At 37.7% G+C, this 21,280-nt stretch overlaps 1 protein-coding gene across 1 annotated transcript; it reads right to left on the reverse strand.

Annotated features, from left to right (window-relative positions):
* Positions 1-16,992: 16,992 nt before the first annotated feature.
* Positions 16,993-18,594, reverse strand: LOC137265759 (NF-kappa-B inhibitor cactus-like). The gene has a single exon (XM_067801207.1). It carries the CDS (start codon positions 18,592-18,594, stop codon positions 17,608-17,610), a length of 987 nt encoding a protein of 328 aa, XP_067657308.1. The 3' UTR covers positions 16,993-17,607.
* Positions 18,595-21,280: the final 2,686 nt, after the last annotated feature.

The raw sequence follows: 21,280 nt of genomic DNA on the forward strand, positions 1-21,280 counted from the left end.
TTATCCATATCCGTGACAGTATAGAATTTTTGTAGCACTACCTGGGAGCGGTTCCTTTGATGTTAGGGGTGCTGTATCCTACAGGTTACAGCACGGCTGACACTGGGTCCCTTTGATTGGCTAAAGCGCCAAAGTTAAGACCGCCAACTACTGTCTTACACGCAATTCGCTGCTGTCACCAGGACCAACTATGAACTAAACACCGAGGTTGACAATAACGGCAAAACATTTTCTGTACCAAAATTCTTTATTAAGAACTTTAAAAAGTATGTCATAGCTTTTGGTTAATTTCCCCGCATTATAGCGCATAAGGAATTGAATCCAAAACTCACAAATTTCTGTTCGTTTACAGAAAACCTTATAGCATTGTTAATATCAGTCACGATTCTCTGCACTTCAGTTCAGAATATTCTTAAAAATCAAAACCACAGTTAACAAATGAAATTGACGCCTTTTCTTCACACGCGTAAGCTGTTGTTACATCCGGTACCGTAGTACCTAGTGTTTCCACGCATCAGACAATCAACGAGGAGACGTTACTTGTGAACTCACGGGATAGCTATACACGCTACTGGGCGTTTGAAACATCAGATCTAATTTCTTGTGTCTTGACATGTTGTTTACCCCCCCCCCCCCCCCCCCCCCCCCTTATTGATACATTCTGTAACCACATGGAACCGACTGGCAATGTGATTATTCTCAATTTATCCCATTAAGAAATAAATGATAACCTCTATAGCATATTCCTGTCTCCAACTTTTACACACTATCCATCAAACGTTTCGACTTCATGCACACACAATATGTTATGTATGTATGTATGTATATATATATATATAGTTGTATCGTAGACGAATTTCTCCACTGACATGGGGTTATCAATCGAAAGTCGTCTTTAGATGAACTGCACGAGGATCAAATTGCTGAAATGCAAAATAAATACTTTTGACGGGTAGTGTATGATTGTGAAGTTTCATTATATATGGTTGTGGTCTGTATGTTTTTTATTGGTTCCCAAGATTACAATATCACAGATATACAAATCTGTCATATACGGCTTAAAGTAATAAGCTTGTGATGTACAGGTAAAATATCACTAAGGTAACATATACATACGCATAAACATGCAGAATAATTAAATAGATAATGTATTGATAATGTCAGGTACAATTCAATACAGTTTCGAGTCATCTGTAATTGAAAATATACTTTTAAAAAAGAAACGCATAGACAACAAAATTGCTGTATTTTCAAACATGTATAACTCATCCATAAATAGACTTTAGTGCATGAAAGTTTAAACCAGTTTAGAAGAAGGCAATGTTTCTACAACCAAGTGGATATTTTTTTTATAACGGATACACTGGGCGCGATGGTGACGACATAACACGACTCAGACATCAAGTTTCCTGGCTCTCAGACCTCTTTCAACCACTTCCGTACAGTTTGACCGGATATCCTCTGAAGTCAAGGCACACTGGCTGCTGTGCTCTCACCTATGGCAGTACAATCACGCAAATGTAGTACCCGTATGTACCGATCTTCGGCTGCCTGTACGAGGACGGTCATTTGTTGAACCTCTTTGGTTGCAACGATCTGCAAACCATGAGATCTTTCTCAGACTAACATTCGGACGTCTGGCAACAGAAGATTGGTAATCTCCAGCCTGCATTCTTTCAATGGCGATGTTCCTGTCGCAGAGTCAAGACATGACGTAGTAATCTGACTTTGAAACTCCTTCAAAACGAATCCCAATTTCCGAAAGAAATCTGGCTTTTTATTGCCAGACAGTGAATGGGCTTTGCTGCAGTTTCAACCGGAAGATGATTTCTGTGGCAATGCCTTTGTAATCATTGTAAGGAATCTCATCAAAAGCAACATTTTCAGGTAAAATCGACTTTTTCACTGGAGCAATTGAGTAAAATCATGTTATCAACACTTTTGTTGTATTTTTTGAGTTTCGCCTATAAGTTTTTTTTTTGATAGTATATTTGTCGATATATCATTTAACACAAAGAATATTTCTTTTTCAGTTATGTATAAATTGAGATTTGGACGCATATTTTTAATACAGCACATGTGAATATATGTCTCGTCGCAGTGATGATGATGAATCAGTATTCTGTTTTCATGTGGAGCACCAAACCAAATCATGTTTTTGATAATATCAAAGGATGAGGCTAAAACTTGTTACAACAAATGTGTAGATATATCCACTTATTTGTATGTTTGTGTTTCCTGACATTCCCAGTACACTTGACGCAAACTCTCATTTACATAATTCCAAAATCAACACAATTTGTTGTGACTCTTCAAAGGCATTTAAAAGTTGGCGTAGTAATACAGGACAAATTTTATGGATATCAACTTCTTGAGTTTATTTTCACGACGTTTCGGGGCTTATCCTAGCCCCCTCATCAGGTTAAGCTGAACTGGAGAGTAAGGCTTAACAGTAACACAATCTGCTATCAACTGTTTTCGTTTTGACCAATTTCTTTTTGTGTAAATAAAGTCTTGTAGAAATCTATATTGAAAGTCTTTTAGCTTTGTATCTCGTAATCCCTTTCTATATACTGTTATATATGTTTCCGATCAAAGTCAGTTTCAGCAAATATAAGCTGCCATTTATTACAAAAGTTTGGATATTTATCATTGCAAATAAGTTTATCAATAAACACCCCGCAGCCTTTTGATGCTTTTACTAAATCTGCCTGGCACTGGTTAACATTCCCTGACTGGGATAGAGTGACAGTGCGTAAAGTATGTTTCCAAGACTCCGGTAACATGCTCAGTAAATATCTAATTTTAAAAAAAAACCTTTGAGGTGATCATTTTCTCTCAAAGATTCTGTTAATAGTAATCCATTTTCATCCCACATATCCCTCACATTTATCATCCCTTTCTTTGCCCAATTCTTTTATAAAATAATTAGAATGTTTGAAGTTGTGATTGGAACCATATTGGTTGGGAGAGAATACAATTAATGGTATTTGAGTCAACATAACGTTTTCGTGAAATAGTGAGTCTCCCTGCCTACATCTTCGTTGTTTAACGAGATTACCATGTTGGGTGACACAAGATGTTGTTTCAAAAGTAAATATATTTATCCAACTCATGATTCCAGGACCAAATTTTAATTGATGTAAAACTTCTCTTGATAAAATGTTCAGAAACAATGTCAAATGACTTTTCAAAATCAACCAGAATTAGGAAACCAAGAATGCTTTGTTTCGAACATGTTGTCATATGACAATACAAACAAACCGATTTCCTCCCTGCTTAACTGACCCTTTGATCTCAGCTATGTACTAAATGAAACTTGTATGAAACTAGTGAACAAATGATGATAATAATAAATATTGTCCAAGATGACACCCCACCCTGGTAAACTTTGAGGTTGACTACGTGATAAAGTAAATCGCTTGCAAATACAAAGTCTGCACACTCAATTAAAATATGTTTGATGGTAACCCTTTCGTCACAAGGGATACACTTAAGAAACCTTTTCGAATTTGTTTTAAACAGATAGTCGTGAGCAACCGACTGCGACCAGGACAAAATCAGTCCCGGATATGGTGATCTACCTACAGCTGATGGCGATCTGTAACACGTGTTTTATATTGCATTGTCTTCTTTGATTAAAATTCTTTAGTTTTACAGGCTATTTACAGCTATATGGCGAGTCAGATAATCCAATGAACATTGATCTAGCCAAATGGAGTAGGATGTCGCGTGAACCAAGCTTAAAACAACGAGCTTGACTATCCGATCCTGTTGGTCGCTTCTTACGAAAAGCATGGGTTACTGAAGATGAACTCTTACTCGTCTCACAGGTCTCGACCTTTACCTAAGGCCTGGCAATGTCAAGTTTTCCATGCAGTTACACGGGTTCTAGGGTTTCATGCATGCTCTGAATGTGATCTTCAACATAATATCGAGTAATACTTGTGAACCAAAATGCAAATATATCTTTTGTCTCCTGCATATGCAAAACCCCTTGAATCTGATGTGTTCATAATATATAAAATATATTCTATGTGTTTACATCAGCCACGTACAACTGCACCATTGCATTTGAAATAAAATGTTTGGAATATTTTTACCTTTTGGTTTTGTGCCGGTGTCCTTGGCAGCTTTGCCATGGCATTTGACTTCTAAGCACCAATGTGAAACCCAAGGAAACTCATCAGTGACAAAATGGAATTCAAATTTCACTTTCAAAATACATCAGTGTATATCTATTACGTGCATTTACGTTAAAGGGGTAAGTGTTTGGACATATAACTTCTTTATTAACACATGAATTTTGTTTATTGCATTAAAGAAGGTATCTGTCAATAACAAGTGTTCCTCTTCATCATACCAGCTTGAAAATGTTTCTATGAATGCGACATAGGGCTCAAGGGCATACGATAACAAAGTACGCTTGGTGCAATTCTCTATTTGTACTTGTACGATATATTCTCGTGATTTCTTCGCGTGATTTACCTTTCTGTCATTTATGGCGGGCGTGGTAATGAATGACAATACGGGGTTTAAACGGGCATTCCATTTCTTTGATTTATTACACTGAGTAATTAATTTCAGGATAGAAAAATAAGTTTTGGCTTGTGAATGTATGTGTGTTGTATTGATCACAGATAGAGTATTTTCGTTTACGTCTTTATCTGTCGCTGACACAGTAGCACGCTTCACTGCATGAACCTTTCAGTACAATGTAAGCTACATAACACACTCAGTCACAGCTGATAGATAGTGGAAACATCGAGGACAATACCCATCAACTACGAACATTTTCTGTGTTAACTGACTGAAATTTTAAGATCAGTCTAGTAAACTAAGGCTCAATCAGCCTGCGTATGCAAGGAATGGACTTTTTATCCATGATACACCATTTTCCGAACATACAACGAGACCCGTTTAAGCAAAAGCAGTGGCCGAAACTATATGTGGTATTTGTATGTATTCTGTTTATTATAAACAACATGCACCTCCATCAATGTATTTTTCATTACTTAAAACGATTGAGTAACTTTTCCAAAGACTTTTGTAGAATCATTATTTTTCCCTTTTTATGATACATTTCCGTTGAAAATGGACCGTAGACTAACTGTGATACGTATGTACTTAACACGTTCAGTTATGTAGGCACATAGATGCCTTTTACTGACAGATGACCACAGTCTACAAGCACCGGGCGTGCATCCGTATTGAGTATCAAATAGTAACTAAGATAGTTAGTGGCTGTATCCTGAAAGGGGGTTAAAGTACTGTTAAATGATTGTCCTCTTGAGAGAGTAAGAAATAGTCCCAAAGCATTCAAAGTAAATTAAACGGCTTTTGTTTTGTTTTATCATCGTAAAATATCTATGGATACACTTGTCTAAGTTGCTAACGGCTGGAGGAATGGTGTAAATCCAGCTGGGGTCCATGCAGGAAGCAAATATGGTCTAAGTCTCCATGGTCCCCAGTATGATGATCTATCTTCACTTGTTGGCAATGTGTAGCCTGCTTTTATATTGTAATGCCATTCATAGTTAAAATATTTTAGATTTAATTACTAGTTTTCAATTTATTTCTGTGATTATCTAGTTGTTTATCAGCTCCTGTATTGCACATAGATTTAAAGCTTCTTTCGATTAACATATTCACTGTTCTCAAACTGGTTTTATAGCAGGTGGGACTATTAGGGAAATACGAGGCAGCTATGTTACATAGTGTTCGAAAGAAAGAAACAAAACATTTTCAGTTTGCTAATTCTGATTGATTTTGAAAAAGCATTTGACTTCGTTTTTAAAGATTTTATCATCCTAGTTTTACATAAATTTGCATTAGGTCCTAAAATGATAGGGCGGATAAATATATATTGACTTTTGAAATGGTAATGGACGGAATCTATAGAAATGAATGAGGATGTCGACAGGGAGACCCGCTTTCCCCGCAATTGTTTTTCGTTATGTAGCTTCGATTCTTGGCTGCATGATAAGAAACAACGAAAAAAGGTAAAGAGAAGAAAACTGAAGAAGCAATCTTAGCATCCTGGAAAAAGAGACATTTAACACTTACAGGTAAAATGTCAGTAACAAAAACGTCGTAATCTCCAAAGTGTTTTTGCAATGATGTAAATGAGAGAGTGTGTTACGTGTACTTGGAATGTCAGGAGACACAAACATACAACTATGTGAATAAATCGACAAATTTTGTGTTACAATTTTCCTCGTCCATTGATATTATCAAAAACAAAACATGAAAACAGAATACTAAATCAAATCACCATAGCTGCGAAGAGACATACTTACATATGCAGTATTAAAATATGCTTCCAAATCTCAATTTATGTGTAAAAGTTCTCTATATGAAGGAAACGTGTATGTGTGTGTACTGTACTCTACTGACTCTACTTTACAGTATCAGAACATTATCTATTTAATGATTTATGTATGTTTATGAATGTCTGAATGTATGTTTTGTATGTACATGCAGCTGGATTACTGTGATATTGTTATCTTGGGAACCAATAAAATTCCGTGCCAGGGACTCTTGGGCATTGGACATAGGTTATATTTTCAGGACAATTTTGTCACAATTGAAGCGAATGTCGTCCAAAGCGTCCTTTCAGTGAAACAACGCAGGAAATTCTGGATCTTTTGTCAAGCATAGGATCGGGTGGTCTGGCTTGCTGACATGGTTTATGCACGTCTTATTATCGCAGCTGCGTAGAACTATGACTCCAATCACTTGATTTTTAGTGGGTCCGATCTAGGCAGTTGGGATTCGATGACATTCATCAGTCAAGTCGGCTAACCGAGTGACATCATCTGAATGAAATTTGACCATAAGCTATTTACTAAAAACTAGACACCACCATGCCACCACCTCTTGCTCTTCATTACTTCTGGCATGGATCGACCAAAGCGAAACATGGGAACCTGGGAAACAATTTAATTATTATTTGCTCAGGTCTTGTCGATGCAATTATCCATCAAGATTAAAAGTCAACTTCCATCGTCCATAGGTTACGATGCATGGTGGCAAGCATTCACATTGAATGTGTTTGTGACAGGTGTCATTGATGTAGCTGTAAACTTGCGCCTCCGCAAGAACAATAATCATGATGTGATGCCAGTCATTGGACTTTTTCATGATGATTATTGTACGAGTGAGTACATTTTACGCCGCTTTAAGCAATACTCCAAAAACATGAAAGCAGGGGACACCAGAAATGGGCTTGTGTACTCATGTGTAGAATCAAACCCGGGTGATCGGCGTGACGAACCAACGCTTTGACCACATGTCTATCCACCATCCAATGATTATTTAACACATGCATGTATTTAATATGAATCGTGTAAGCGAAATTAGTTGTTTTCAGATGATAAAGTACCGATTAATCAGACTTCAAACTTCATAACGTTTTATTCATATTGATATTTCTTTTCACATTTCCATTTGAGATATCATCATGATGTTATTTCCAGCTGTCACAAAGGAACGTCAGTAAACAGGCTATCACCTTAAGCTGTTTATCTAAATGGGTTGTAACTAAGGCTTCTTGTTTGAGAAAGGGTTACTAAAAAGGTAATTTGCAACGTCTCCCCTTTGAAACTGATTCAAAGATGGTTCAAAGATATTATGTTATCCATCTTTAATGTATTTTAATAGTTAATTGAAATCCCAACGCCCAGTCTTATGATCTTTTCACACCTGTTTGAAGTAAATGAATTATCAGCTTAACGGGAGAACATCTGTGAGGGGTTATTGACTGCTTTTTCTAAAATATATAGTATTGGCTTCATACCAAATGGGTTGAAGTGCAGATAAAACGCGTGAACGCTGTGTTCTGACGTAACAACCGACGTCCTGGCACATTAAATCTTGATGTCACTCTGTCGTCGTGTTGCAAGTGTATTTCTCTATGATTTAATGTCTGTTATACGTTATTCGTCAATACCCCAAGCCCTCTGCCAGGAGACATGTGCATTTAATATCCAATTTTCAAATCCATCGAGATAAGGAAAATCGGCTGTGGTAATTCTTTAAGTACAGTATACATTAATCATCAAATTAATCCCTTTCCATGTTCCTAATGGATAGATGTTTGCTTCATTTAACTTCTTTTATTTGGCTATTTATACGAAGAAGACCTGTTAGAACTGGTCTACAACCCATGCTTGTATTTACAGGTTACCAACGGGAACGAGCGGTTATATTTAGGCTATCTGACTTGGTTGAAGCGCGTCATCGTATCTCATCGTATATGCTTGCTGTTACCGTTCATTACTTTACTGAGATTAAAAGGCTTGTGACTCCACTTTAAACCAGCCAAATAAAACACAAACAAGTCTATAATGTTCAATTATATATAATTATATGTAGGTTACAGTCAATGACACTACATACTTCTAATACAATATAATTGCTCACAAACCTAATATATTGGGTCACACAACTAAAATTTACCTCATCACGGTATTGATGTGCCCAGTAAATAGATGTACTGATTAAAGAATGTTGACAGCTGTTGAAAGTTCAATGTGGACGGAGCCAGTTGAATGGTCTGTCTTGAAACGTTGGTGTTAGCAGACTGCTGAGCGTAAACCCAAATTAGTCCCGTTATTCATCTTAATATCTTTGGTATACATATTAAACAGTTCTATTTTTGTCTGGCTTTAGCCATGCCAAAATCATTTCAGCACTTTCAGAATTTACTCCCAGCCCACAGCATCATGCAGCACAAGTTCAAGGTACGATTTCAAATCCACGCTCAGTCCTTTAAGCCTTTGTGATCCATAACAAGTAAAAATTAATCAGTGTGCCATTATAATAAACAAAAACACATCCCCATAGCATTTCTGCTATTGATCTCTGGATTGCCTAGTCCTGACTCGATTATATCCCTGTCTGTAACTTTTCTATGTACCCTGCTGGGAATGCCGAACTCACTTGTTACTTCGAGGTAGTACAGCAAATCACATATGATATACGTAAAATATCGATGTTTTGCGAGTGCGAATCGATTGAAGGGAGATTTGTTTCTAAAAATAATTTACTTTGGCCCAAGGGTCGATCATGATGTACCCTCCTCGGGCTCAGGGATCCTAAACAAACATCGAGGGTACATCAACCCATGTTCCCCTCGTGGCCAGTATACAACCTATAATATCTATATCCTTGTCGTTTTCGTCACCATATTTATCGACTCTAGTTTAGGTAGGGTCTTCAGCAAAATATGCTTGCTAGAAGCGGAATCGGATGGTACATTCTCTCGTGCATAGACTGGTTCTCATGATGTAATGGCAGTCACTGGATTGTCTTATCCAGCCTAAATTTTTTACAGACCACCCCATACACAGGGAATGTAGCGTTAAACATCTAAAATGAAAACAAAACATTTATTGATATATATTAGACTGCACGGATGTGTAGCATTGTTTCATGCGGCCTTCGCTCGTCGTGCCGAAAAAGGGGCTGTGGGTGGCCTGGCGGTTAGACCCGTTCTGTTTCCCCTCATGGAAGAATGTGTGAAGCCTGTTTCATGTGTCGCCCGTGTCGATATTGCTGGAATATTGCTAAAAGCAAAATCATACTCACTCTTTCGTACTCTTTTTGTCCGCGGGATGCAACTCTAAAGTGAAGCGGCTATAAAATATTTAAAACAGCGGAATATTTCACAGTAAGTTTTCGAATTACTTGATACCTTTGAGAAAAAAGTGATTGAGTTTAGTTTTACGTCGCACAAAGCTATATTTCACCTATATGGCGGCGGTATGTAAATAATCGAGTCTGGACCAGACAATCCAGTGACCAACAACATGAGCATCGATCTGCAAAATTGGGAACCGATGACATGTGTCAACCACGTCAGCAAGACTGACCACACGATCCCGTTAGTCGCCTCTTGGCAAGCATGCGTTACTGAAGGCCAATTCTACCCCGGACCTTCACGGGTCTTTGAGAAAAAGAAGATTCCTTTATATTTGTGCTAGCAATCATACAAATAATATTTTGCAGTTTATCAGTTTTGATGATATATACCTGACACCATTTCAGTAAATGAGTGACAATTGAACAAAGATATTTACAAAGAAAGTTTACAAGAGAAATACCCACGGAGCGGTCTTCATACCAGATTCAAACATGGAACATATACCATACCATTCTCGGGACTGTCCAGCTGGAAGCAAGTGGAAATTTAAATCGACGTAAATCCACACTCACTCAATCATATAATTTTAAAGTTGGACCAAAACATATTTTTCTTTGTCACTGACATTCTGTATTATGTGATAACTCATGTGAGGTTAGTGAAAATAATTTCACACTTAATGAAGGCTGTGGGGGACTGTCGGGATGTCCAGCTAGTTCAGCTTGACCTGAACTACTGTACATACTGTGCATGACCCGGTAGGTCAGTTGGCACAAACGGCAGGTCGAGATTCACTTCATTAAATAGGGGAGGAGAGAGTTTTAAAGGGTGATCTTGTTTCGGCTGTTCAGACATGTTGACAATCAACTGACAAAGGTGCACCCCTTTACTAAAATAGACCCAACCAGTCGAGACACGGTGACGCAATGACTTGGTGATCACATGATCAGGTCAAGCTGAACATGCTGTAGGTTGAAGTAACAGCTGTCACTCTGTAAGAATAGACATCCACACCACACTCCAAGCAATAATCAAAAGGTGTTGTCAATTGGTATCGCATGCTTCATTAATCACCATTTTCAAGAATGCCGATCAAACGAAATCTTCTCTCGTATTGATAATGTGCGAAGTAGCACTGATCAACGTCCAAACGTCATTTAAATGCACTGACGTGAATCTTTCGAAAATAACGTCATCCATGACATTACTATGATTTCACGAGTACGTTGCAGTGTCTGCTGATTGCAGGAACGTATATGCAATGCAAAGGAAGGTAGTTAATCCACTCAAGTCTAATCACGATACTAAACAAAATACATTCCAGGTTATTTGTGATATAGGAAAAACACACCTCTTTGTGTGCGATTTGAAAACTAATTTAAACACCTGTGGTTTCTGATTACATCAGTTGAACTGATCAACTTTCAGTCATGAGGGACTCCACTCGTTGTGTGTTTTTAAGCTTCAGTTAGGAATTATTTTCAAGTCATATCTCTAATAAGATGAACACTCGGTCACTTGTCAGTAAAGCGCCACTAAAGATGCTAAAACAATGTGTTTAAATAACTGATGCCATTCGGTACATGTAATAGTATAACCCACACTTCATATTCGCGGGAAATGTATCAAAATGATAGAGACAGAATTAGCTTGTACAAGAAAGTGGAAGTTACACAAAGATTACAAGGAAATGAAAACAATGTTCATAGGTTTAGGGATTCATCGGTGTTGTCCTCGGTTTGTCCACAATCTACCAGCTGTGACTAATTTGACTTTTGAGTTCGTAATGTAGGTTACATTGTACTGAAAGGTTCATGCAGAGAAGTGTGCCACTGTGTCAGCGACAGATATAAGCGTAAACGAAAATGCTCAATGTGTGATCAATACAACACATATACATTCAAAACCCAAAACTCATTTTCTTATCCTGACATTAATTACTCAGCATAACAGATCAAAGCAAAGGAATGTTTGTTAAAACACCGTCCATTACCACGATCGTTTTAAAAACACAGAAATTAAATCAATTGTTTATCAAAGAAATCAGAGGAACAAATTGTACAAGTACATGGGTGTATTTGTTAAAGTTAATCTGGGTTCCTTAAAATGATTAATGTCAGCCCATGATCTCCATGGGCTCCAAGAACAGTATATTGCTTATGTTTCCCATCATCATGGTGACAGTCCGATCGTGGTGATTCTGTACTTATTTCATTCAGAGTCTTTATGAGCCCCCCAAAATTGAACGCCTTGTTTATGATATTCAGTGATATATCTAATAAACAACAGGATACAAAGAATGACCGTACAGGTTTCAAATACAATACAATTAAGTCACAATTCTAAAATATTGGATCCAATATCTAAAACATTAACGCTCCAAAGTATCGATATTCCCAATAATCACGGAAACACTGATTGAAGAGTGTTGACAGCTGTCGAACTCAGTGTACACGAGGTCTCTTGAAACGTCAATGTTAGCAGATAGACGAAAGTTAATCCTCTTACATCTGAACAGCCATCCCTTATATACCTCTTATACAGTTTTAGGATTTTCTAATGAAATTAAATCATACAGCCTAAGCTCAAGATGTGAGTTCAAGTCCACACTCAGCGCTTTAAACTGTTGTGACTTATAATAAAATAAAAGTTAATTAATGTGACATAACTAACAAAAAAACACATCTTCGTGTCAATACCTTTTGTTGAAAGTTTATGCTTTCTCTTCACAAGTTTGCAGTTGTAAACCAGAGATAAATGATGACTCTAAATGCTCTAAATCACTGAATGGTGTATGTCATACACCTTTTTTTCCCGTTTTGACTTGCTTTACCAAGTGTAATACAATGTCCACCCTGTGTGGATTCAGACTGTCCCAGAATGAACCATACCTTATGAGGGAGTAATGTGGGAAACGGTTTAAAAAGTCATGTTTTAAGACTGAGGTCACTAATGTGTATAAAGAATGGAATTAAAGCCACAGTGCAGTCTACACGAAGCATCCATTCCGGGGGTAGCAAGTGTATTCATCCTGGTTGTCTCCAAAAAGCCTATCATTAACGATGTCAGTGCCATACTGCAAAGAATTCTGTTTCACCCAGAGTTATTTTCACTACAGTCTCTGTCCACCAAAATGGACACATGGACACATCAGTGTTATCCTCAAGGACGTAATCTAGTAGATCACCTGTTTCAGCATGTATAGGCCACCATGTCTTTGTGTGAATACCAAGCAGGAATGATTCGATAGTGTTTCTCCAGTTGGGCAATACCATCCAGTTTTTGCAAATACATGTGAGATTTCTGGTAACACAAAATACAATGTGTCATTTTCAAGTATAAGCAGCTAATGGAATTTGTGATAGAGTCTGGTAACACATCCATTAAGAATCTATGTCTTGTTTATCAGCAACGTAACACTGCCGTTGAAGGGAAATGTCTTTGCTGTACTTCTCACACAACTAGCATGTTTATTACTTACAAGAAAGTTTGCAAACTCGCTAAAGGGTTTAAGGAATGGAACACAGGAGACGATGTCATAACTGACTTTCGTGGTTATAGCCTGGACCATTAGTCCTTCAATGTTTCATGGCAACATTTTGAAAGCTGAGCAAAGGCTGCTATTCCAGGTTTTTTAACTTCTAGAAGCAAATATCTGTGATCTAATGCAAAAGAACAGGGACAGTACACTCAGGTTGATATCAATAATATTTAACAACTTAGTTACCACCACCGTCTGTAATTGTATGTTATCGTCATTTATTTACTGGATGGCGTATCTCAAAACATCTATATGGTTATTAATTACATATTATCCATATATTATACATATTACATATTCGTGTAATAACAACTAAGGAAGCGGAAGTAAAATAATACTGCGTTTAACTTTTAAGTAAAAAAATGTTCCCAGCATGATAATTCCGAACCAGGTGTAAATGGTGGCATTATTTATGTTGCTCACTGTATATTACTTTGTATTGTGGGACGATACTTCTGCTAGCGAAATGCCGTGTTTTGTACTGTTGGGACGGTCTCATTCTTCTTGTCTCGTGATGTGAAGAAATAGTTTTCCTTGCCGATAACTCGGCTACCTCCCTTGAAGAGGAGTTAACTCTAACGTAATGCACTGAATTTGTTCAAATCTATTCTATTAGCTTTACAATCTGTAGATCTTTGGTGTTCAAAGTAGGGGTTCAAAGTATCAATTCATGACTTGCTATGTTCTTCACCAGTAAAGTGAAAGTTACACACAGGTGGTTATGACATTAATTTCGTTTTTTAATTTAAATATTTTAGCGTAATCTTTGATGAAACACTCATATGGTCTCACCACATCAGCTACCTTTCATCATTACTTTGATCAAAATGTACTAGAGCTCTCAGTGTGCTGGTTGCTGGTAAATCACCTTTGTTTCTTTTGTACAATGCACTAATTTTTGTCAAGATGACCCTAACCCATCCTTTCAGTGAAGTAATGACAACTGACAGTTCTAAAATTCCTCTGTTTCTGGTTTAATTTTCTTGTTGTTTAACGCCGCACTGAACAATATTTGACCCGTATGGCAGCGGTCTCTAAATAATTGAGTCTAGACCAAACAATCCAGTGAGCATGAGCATCGGTCTATGCAGCTGGGATACGATGATGACATGTGTCAACCAAGTCAGCAAGCCTGACCATCCGATCCCGTTAGTCGCCTCTTACGACAAGCATGGGTCGCGGAACACCAATTTTTAAGCGGTTCTTCACGGTTAACTTTTTACTGGTATTACATAATACATGTGTGTGGAGTTGAACCCGGCCGTTCAGCGTGACGAGCGACTGCTTTAACCACTAGGTTTCTTCACTGCCTTGTTACTACCTTATGATCAAGACACATATACTGTATTGCATGGAGGGCCGTGTTACCTGTTGAACAGTGGGCGAAATGGCCACTGGCCCGCTAGCCCGTGGCAAGGAAAAATCCAGTCGGGCCAGTGAAGCTCTGTCACTGATATTTTCATGGAGTAGTTTGTTTTTGATGGACTTTTACCATCTATAGCTTACTTACTTTTGTAATCTATAGCTTAGTTCTACACTGTAAGTTCGGGCAAGTGAATTATTTTGTGGGACAGTAACCTTCAGGCATAGCTAGCCCGACTGGATACCAAAGCTGGGAAACCTTTTCACACTGTTGCTGAGTTAACCCTTTGAATAGTGTATTGAAGAGACATCATAGCTTCCAACCTGGCGTGTCTGTTAAATCAATACTTTCAAACAAAGGTGGTTCACAGTTTTGATTTTGGGTTGTTGCTGAACGATGAACAGAGCAACATTGCACGTGTGTGTATTTATAGGATATGGGATATTTATATGAAAATGAAAATATCGTTAAAATAGACGGATTAATACACCATATTGGTGACTGGAATGTCAACCGCTTCACTACAGAAATACGTATGCTGCCTAGAGGCAATTATTTCCGCATAACTAATCAAGAAAATAAACAAAATCAGAATCAAAAACTAATTCTTTCCAATTGAGGATTTGGTTTCAAGTGCAGTAATGTAATTCATCAAAACTTTTGTAAAGTGCAAAGTTATAGGGTTGAAGACTCCACCGAAAATTGGGCCTGAAAACACCAGCCTACAACCTCGAATGAAGATGATTCCAAGCCTATTCTGTTCAAACTCTGGAAAGTGCTATTGACCCCTACATCAGAAACCACGGGAGGCATGGCAGTGACAATACAACCAACATACGTTTATGCTGGAGGACGCGAATGGGTACGGCTGACAGTGACAGTGATCGAGATACAAGAGCGCCGCTCATGTTTTGATGTTGTGTGTCACTGTGCAGTATTACAAGATACATGCTGGAGGTATTCCATCTCTTGATTATATTCACAACTCTTCCAACTAGTTGTCCGTCAAACAATAACTTTTACGGACGAAGACATGTTTGTTCTCACTCACGAGAGACCTACCAGACGCATTTGGTTACTTATTTCGATTGTTTTATGTTCGTTGTTATTATAAAAACTTGAGTTATTATAGGGTTATGAATAATGCTTGTAACCACAATAAATGAAATAAACTTTATTTAATTCCATAGAAGTATTTTCGTTTTACATGTTCTCAGAAGGTGCGAAAACTTCTGAATGAAAATCACGAATGGAATGAGTGATGAAAGTAATACCAGTAATGTCAATGTTCACGTATGACAAATGTGTGTCATAACAGTGTTTTATGAAACCCCTTTACGAATTACCACGAGGGTAATAAACAACGGTATGTCATCTTGTTGTGTTGATAGCATACATTCAAACAGACAAACAAAGACTGAGTACAAGGATATGCTTTATTTCGTGTTTCACATTGTAAATGCACAAAGTATATATAGCACAAGATAAACAAGCATACATACTTTGCATTTTAAACAGAAATTTGTTATAGACAACATTTGACAAATATACATCTGCAGGTTTCATTATCAGAAACATCATGTATTCATTATAAAAATATAGTTGTACAATTATGAGTTGCGGTTCATTTGGAGAAGATGACGCCACAAATCTATTATTATTGAAACAGATAAACCTAGACAAATATTTCCTGCGCAATTGCACAATGACATTCACAAAACCAGAATTTGATACGGAAATATATACATGGTAATATCCCGAGAGTTACTGCAATCGAAACGTTGTGCCAAAGAGTACAACAATCGCTTCAGAGTCTATAACCTTATGTTTCAAAGCCAATTCACCTTCCCGTTTAAATGTTTCAGTCAAAATGGCTGCCTGCTGCCGCAGTCACATCTGATTGCACGATGACAACATTTGGTCAGGCGCCTGTACCAATATTTAAATTATTATGAGGGTGTGTGTGGTGGTGGAATGAATGCTATTGTGGAAGATGCCAAGAAAAACAAGTTTTAGTTCTCTAAATACAATCTCTAATCATAAGTATTCATTTGTTTTTTGATGCCATGAGCACATACTCGTGTTCGAAACGACTACTGTGGTTTGGTTATTCGGTGGAGATTTATATCAGTCAAATGAGTCACTAAATATCCATGTATGTCAAATGTTCCTGACTGAAATGGCAGAGCATCAAGAAACTCTTGCTTTAAACCAGTATTATTACCTTCATACTTAATTATGTCTTACATTAACATTTACTGATTCAATGAAAATAGTGATTATATTATCGTGATAATATTATATTATATAATATTATATAATATTCAAATTAAACTACTACGTAATGTAAAACCTTCACAGCCTTTACAGTATGTGCTAAAGATTCTGGTGTATTTCATTTCGATACAGAAAACAGTCGCTTCAGCACAGCTGTTTATTTGATATCACAATTGTTACTGTAAATGAGGCCTGACTGAGAAAAGTTTAACTTTAAACCAAAAAGGTTTCGAAACTGTTTCCGTGTCACAATTAACAGAACAACCGACCACTGTATTGCTGGATAATTGTACATGACAATATGTTGTAGCAATACGTCATATACAAATCTTACAAATACAATGAAAGTACAGGATTGGAATACGATTAGATAGGGAAAAATATCATAATATCATAATCTATGGATAAGTAATAAAACATACATGACCTCGCTCCACAAGCCACCTCATTATTTACTTACATCTGTTGCTAATGCGTTTTCTTTTTATGTCATTGGCTGCATAGATAGAGATTAACGTAATATACGGAGGTAAAAAGTAAAGAAGCGTGTGGGAAGGTGCTCTAGATCTCTTGTGACTATTAGAAGCACATGCAACTGCGTTGGTTTCATTGAGAAAGCACAAACTTCAGCCCCGGCTAGTGCACCTTATTCTTGGTCTAGACAAACCGAAGTCACAATGGGTAACCTTTTTCGGTGGCATTCAACCGAGAACGATACAATGTGTTTTTACATGGAAATAACATTACTGAGTTCGCAGTTATTAGCTGCAAGACGTCATGTTATGAAACAGAATCATCAGATGAGTCGTGGAAGCTGCACGCTCCTTGGGCAAGTAGAAGTTGAATTGCTTCTGTGTGATTCCTGCCCGCTGCAAGCCTGAGTGGTGTCAGCCCACCATAAGTTTCAGCGTTCACATCAATGTCAGACCTCCGAAGCAGGAACTGCAAAAGTTGGGTATTATTTGTCTCAGCAGCAATATGAAGCGCTGTCCTTCCACTCTTGTGCTCGCGACAGTTCACCTCCGCACCTCGATGCAACAGACGTTCAAGGATATCAAGATGACTTCCCATGGCCGCGAGATGAAGACATGTGTAACCGTCATAGTTAGCAATTTCAAGGTCTTGGGGTATTCTCTGATAAGGTAGTTCGTATTTGTTCGCTTCAGTTTCCTCAAACATAATAGGCTTGAGAAGATGGTGCACAATGTCCAAATATCCTTCCCGACAGGCAATATGGAGTGGCGTGTTGCCGTTCATGTCTCTCGCTACAACGCTGGACCCTGCCGCCATTAAACGTCGTGTTGTCAAAGCATCTTTCATAATGACAGCAATATGCAAGGGGGTCTGGACAAGATGATTGGTTATGTTAAGCCAGTCTGGGCTAAGAGCTAGCGATATAAACCACAAAACTAGCATGGTTTGATGTTGGATAATGCCCAGGTGAAGCTGAGTGTCGCCATCTTGGTCCTTGGCGTAAACAACGTTCGAATTCAAACTGGAGTCACAGTCTGTACAAACACCGCTGCAATATGAAGACTGGCACTTGTCGTTGCAATCAATGCTGTCATTAGTATTATTATCCGCATGGCGAAAAACGAAATCTTGGGAATTGACCGATCGGCTGAAATAGCCATCATCCAGAGAAGGGAAGCTTCTTTCGCCTACGTCTGCCACCTTCATTTGCTTGAACGAGTTTGAAAGGGAATCGGTATCATCTGTGATCGTCCGTTTCTCTTGACTTTGTTGTACCACATCACCCTTGCACATTTCGCAGGAAAAATCGTCTAGTGAAGACATAGTGGTCGCTTTCATTTTCTGGAACCAGACAAATGTGAAGTGAATCATATAACCCAAACATATTACTGGACAATTCAAAAACATACAGGAATATATTAGCAATTTGATTACGTCTTTGTCGTCGGCTGCACATACATTCGGGTCACCAAAAGTTCATTTTAGAAAGACAACAATCCATCACTGCAGATACCATGTCCACTATTATTAAGAGTGTTTATAGTTTTACATCACGTTTAGACCTATTCCATCGATAAAAGACGTGTTTGTGTGTGTATGTGCGTGCGTGCGTGCGTCTGCCTCTATGTATGTGTGTGCGGGGGGAGGGGGGTGGGGGAGGTCACCTACAATAGGTTTCACATATTGTACCGATGTGAAGAACTGAACCCGGCTTTTCAGCGTGGCGACTGAACCCTATTACCACCAGGCTACCCCACCGCCCCTGAGGTGATGTGAAAAAGGAATATGGAGCCATAAACCCTTCTGCTGGCGTGATCCCTCATCGATTCAACAGAACCGGGGCAGCGTAGCGGATAGGGCATTTGACGCCGAAGATCCGAGTTCGATTCCCCACGTGGTAACCATGTTTGATGCCAAGCTCTGGTGTCAGCCTTCGTATTGTAAAAATGGTAATGCTAGTGGCGTAAAACCAAACTCACTCATTCACTCAAAAGCAACGACTTTGTATATTTTACACGTCAGTATGCTTTTTTTAATACATTATGAAAGGCCTAATTAATATTTATATTTGATTCGCCTGTAGCAATGTGGCCGTGACAATTATTTTGTCTACAATTATTGCAGTTATACATGGTAGTACTAATTAATATCACTCACTGAGTTATCATATATTTTTAGTTTTCAAGAAATAATACGACAATCAATATGACGACTGATGATGAAGCGTCTAGTTTCGTCTTCGACAACTACTGTTACATTATCACAACAACTGGAGAGAATTCGATTTTGTTTTTCATCTTGAGACTGAGAAGATTCTATTGAAGAATGATATGATAATAACTATATATACAATAAAAAAACAAGGTCGGAAGTGTGAAATGTCTAAATAAATTATGGAATCAGCAGAGAAATATTTTTTTTTAAATATTTTAATATTATTTTCAATTCAATGAATTATTCAATTCAGTTTTGTCATTCACGCTATTTGTGTGTATTGACACCTAAGAAACAATACTGTAATTAAGAGCAAGACGTTATATTACTTCGTTAGACTCGTATTTTGATATCTTTTTACGAATTAAACATTAATTTTTGGATATTTCATAAAGTACATAATAAAGACTAACTTGTAAAGAATTTGATATTCTGTATTATTTTTCTTCTTCTTCACGTGTCACTGATGCTAATGTTGGTGATCACTGGATTGTCATGTTCACACACGATTATGTAAAGATCACCGCCATATAGCTGCAATAGTGAATGCGCAGAGTGCGACGTAAAAGAACACAAACATAAACGTGTTGTTTGTACAGAGAGAGAGAGAGAAAGAGAGAGAGAGAGAGAGAGACGTTTTTTAGGCACAAAGTGCATGTAATCATGTAAATCATTATTTATTATTATATAAATAATAATACATTAGAATAGTGAATGGACAGAGTGAGGCGTAAAAGAATACAAACATTTATAAACGCGTTGTACAGAGAGAGACACAGAGAGAGAGACAGAGAGAGATACCCTTTTAAGGCACAAGGTGCATGTACTCGTAAATCTCTATTTAATAGCTTAATTATTACAGCTTGGTAGGAATCATAATGATAAGTGGTTATGTAATCTTTACATGTATTCCACACTGATACAACATGAAATTAATCAAATATTGAAATACCTACCAATATTGTTGTGCCCAGTACTCAAATATAGCATTCCGCTTGTCGTTATGAGTCAGTCAGTGAACTGATATCACGATCTGAGGTGTATTTAACATGCATGTTTCGGAAATCCCATCTCTGCGACATTCATTAAAAAAGACCTGTCGTCATAACAAAGGGAGATAACCGCACGTCCGCATTCTAACGTGATTCCGCTTACAACCTTATCTTTACTAGGTATTGACATAGTATAGTTTATCCCATGATTTAATGTTTATAAATATATCACGGAAATGCTAAAAGAGCTACATAGCTACAGACTTTTTGATGTAGCGGTAATTCATTTCCTTCTGTCAAACCAGTGCTTATCTATAAATAGCGCGGGGAATCCCCGTACAGCGACTCAAATCAACGCTGAGTGGATTTCCCGACGAATTGTTTGCAAGTAACAACCAGTCATATTTATTTCAGTCGCAGTTATTATGTATTGTACTGAGTGTATGGGTGCATGAATGTACGTATTAATGTTGATTGTAACACTCATTGAAATATGCATACACACATTTTTTCCCTCAAATGTTCCAACACAAACGAATGGGTTCGTCGTCGGGAAAGTTAATGGGAATACAAGTACAAGTTAGAATATGGCGTTATTTATAGAATAATCAAAATGTATGTCATTTCGAAGTATTCTGTGCACAATGTGGAAATAGGACTGCCACATTCATCTTCAGGAAGGACTTGAATAAACTCAAGTCATGGTTATATGTGGAACGGAATCGATTTACACTTACGGGCATGCCCGTTTTCTCGGAATTTCAATCAGAAAC

This window comes from Haliotis asinina, chromosome 15 (genome assembly GCF_037392515.1).
Source record: "Haliotis asinina isolate JCU_RB_2024 chromosome 15, JCU_Hal_asi_v2, whole genome shotgun sequence".
In the NCBI taxonomy this organism is placed as follows: domain Eukaryota; kingdom Metazoa; phylum Mollusca; class Gastropoda; order Lepetellida; family Haliotidae; genus Haliotis; species Haliotis asinina.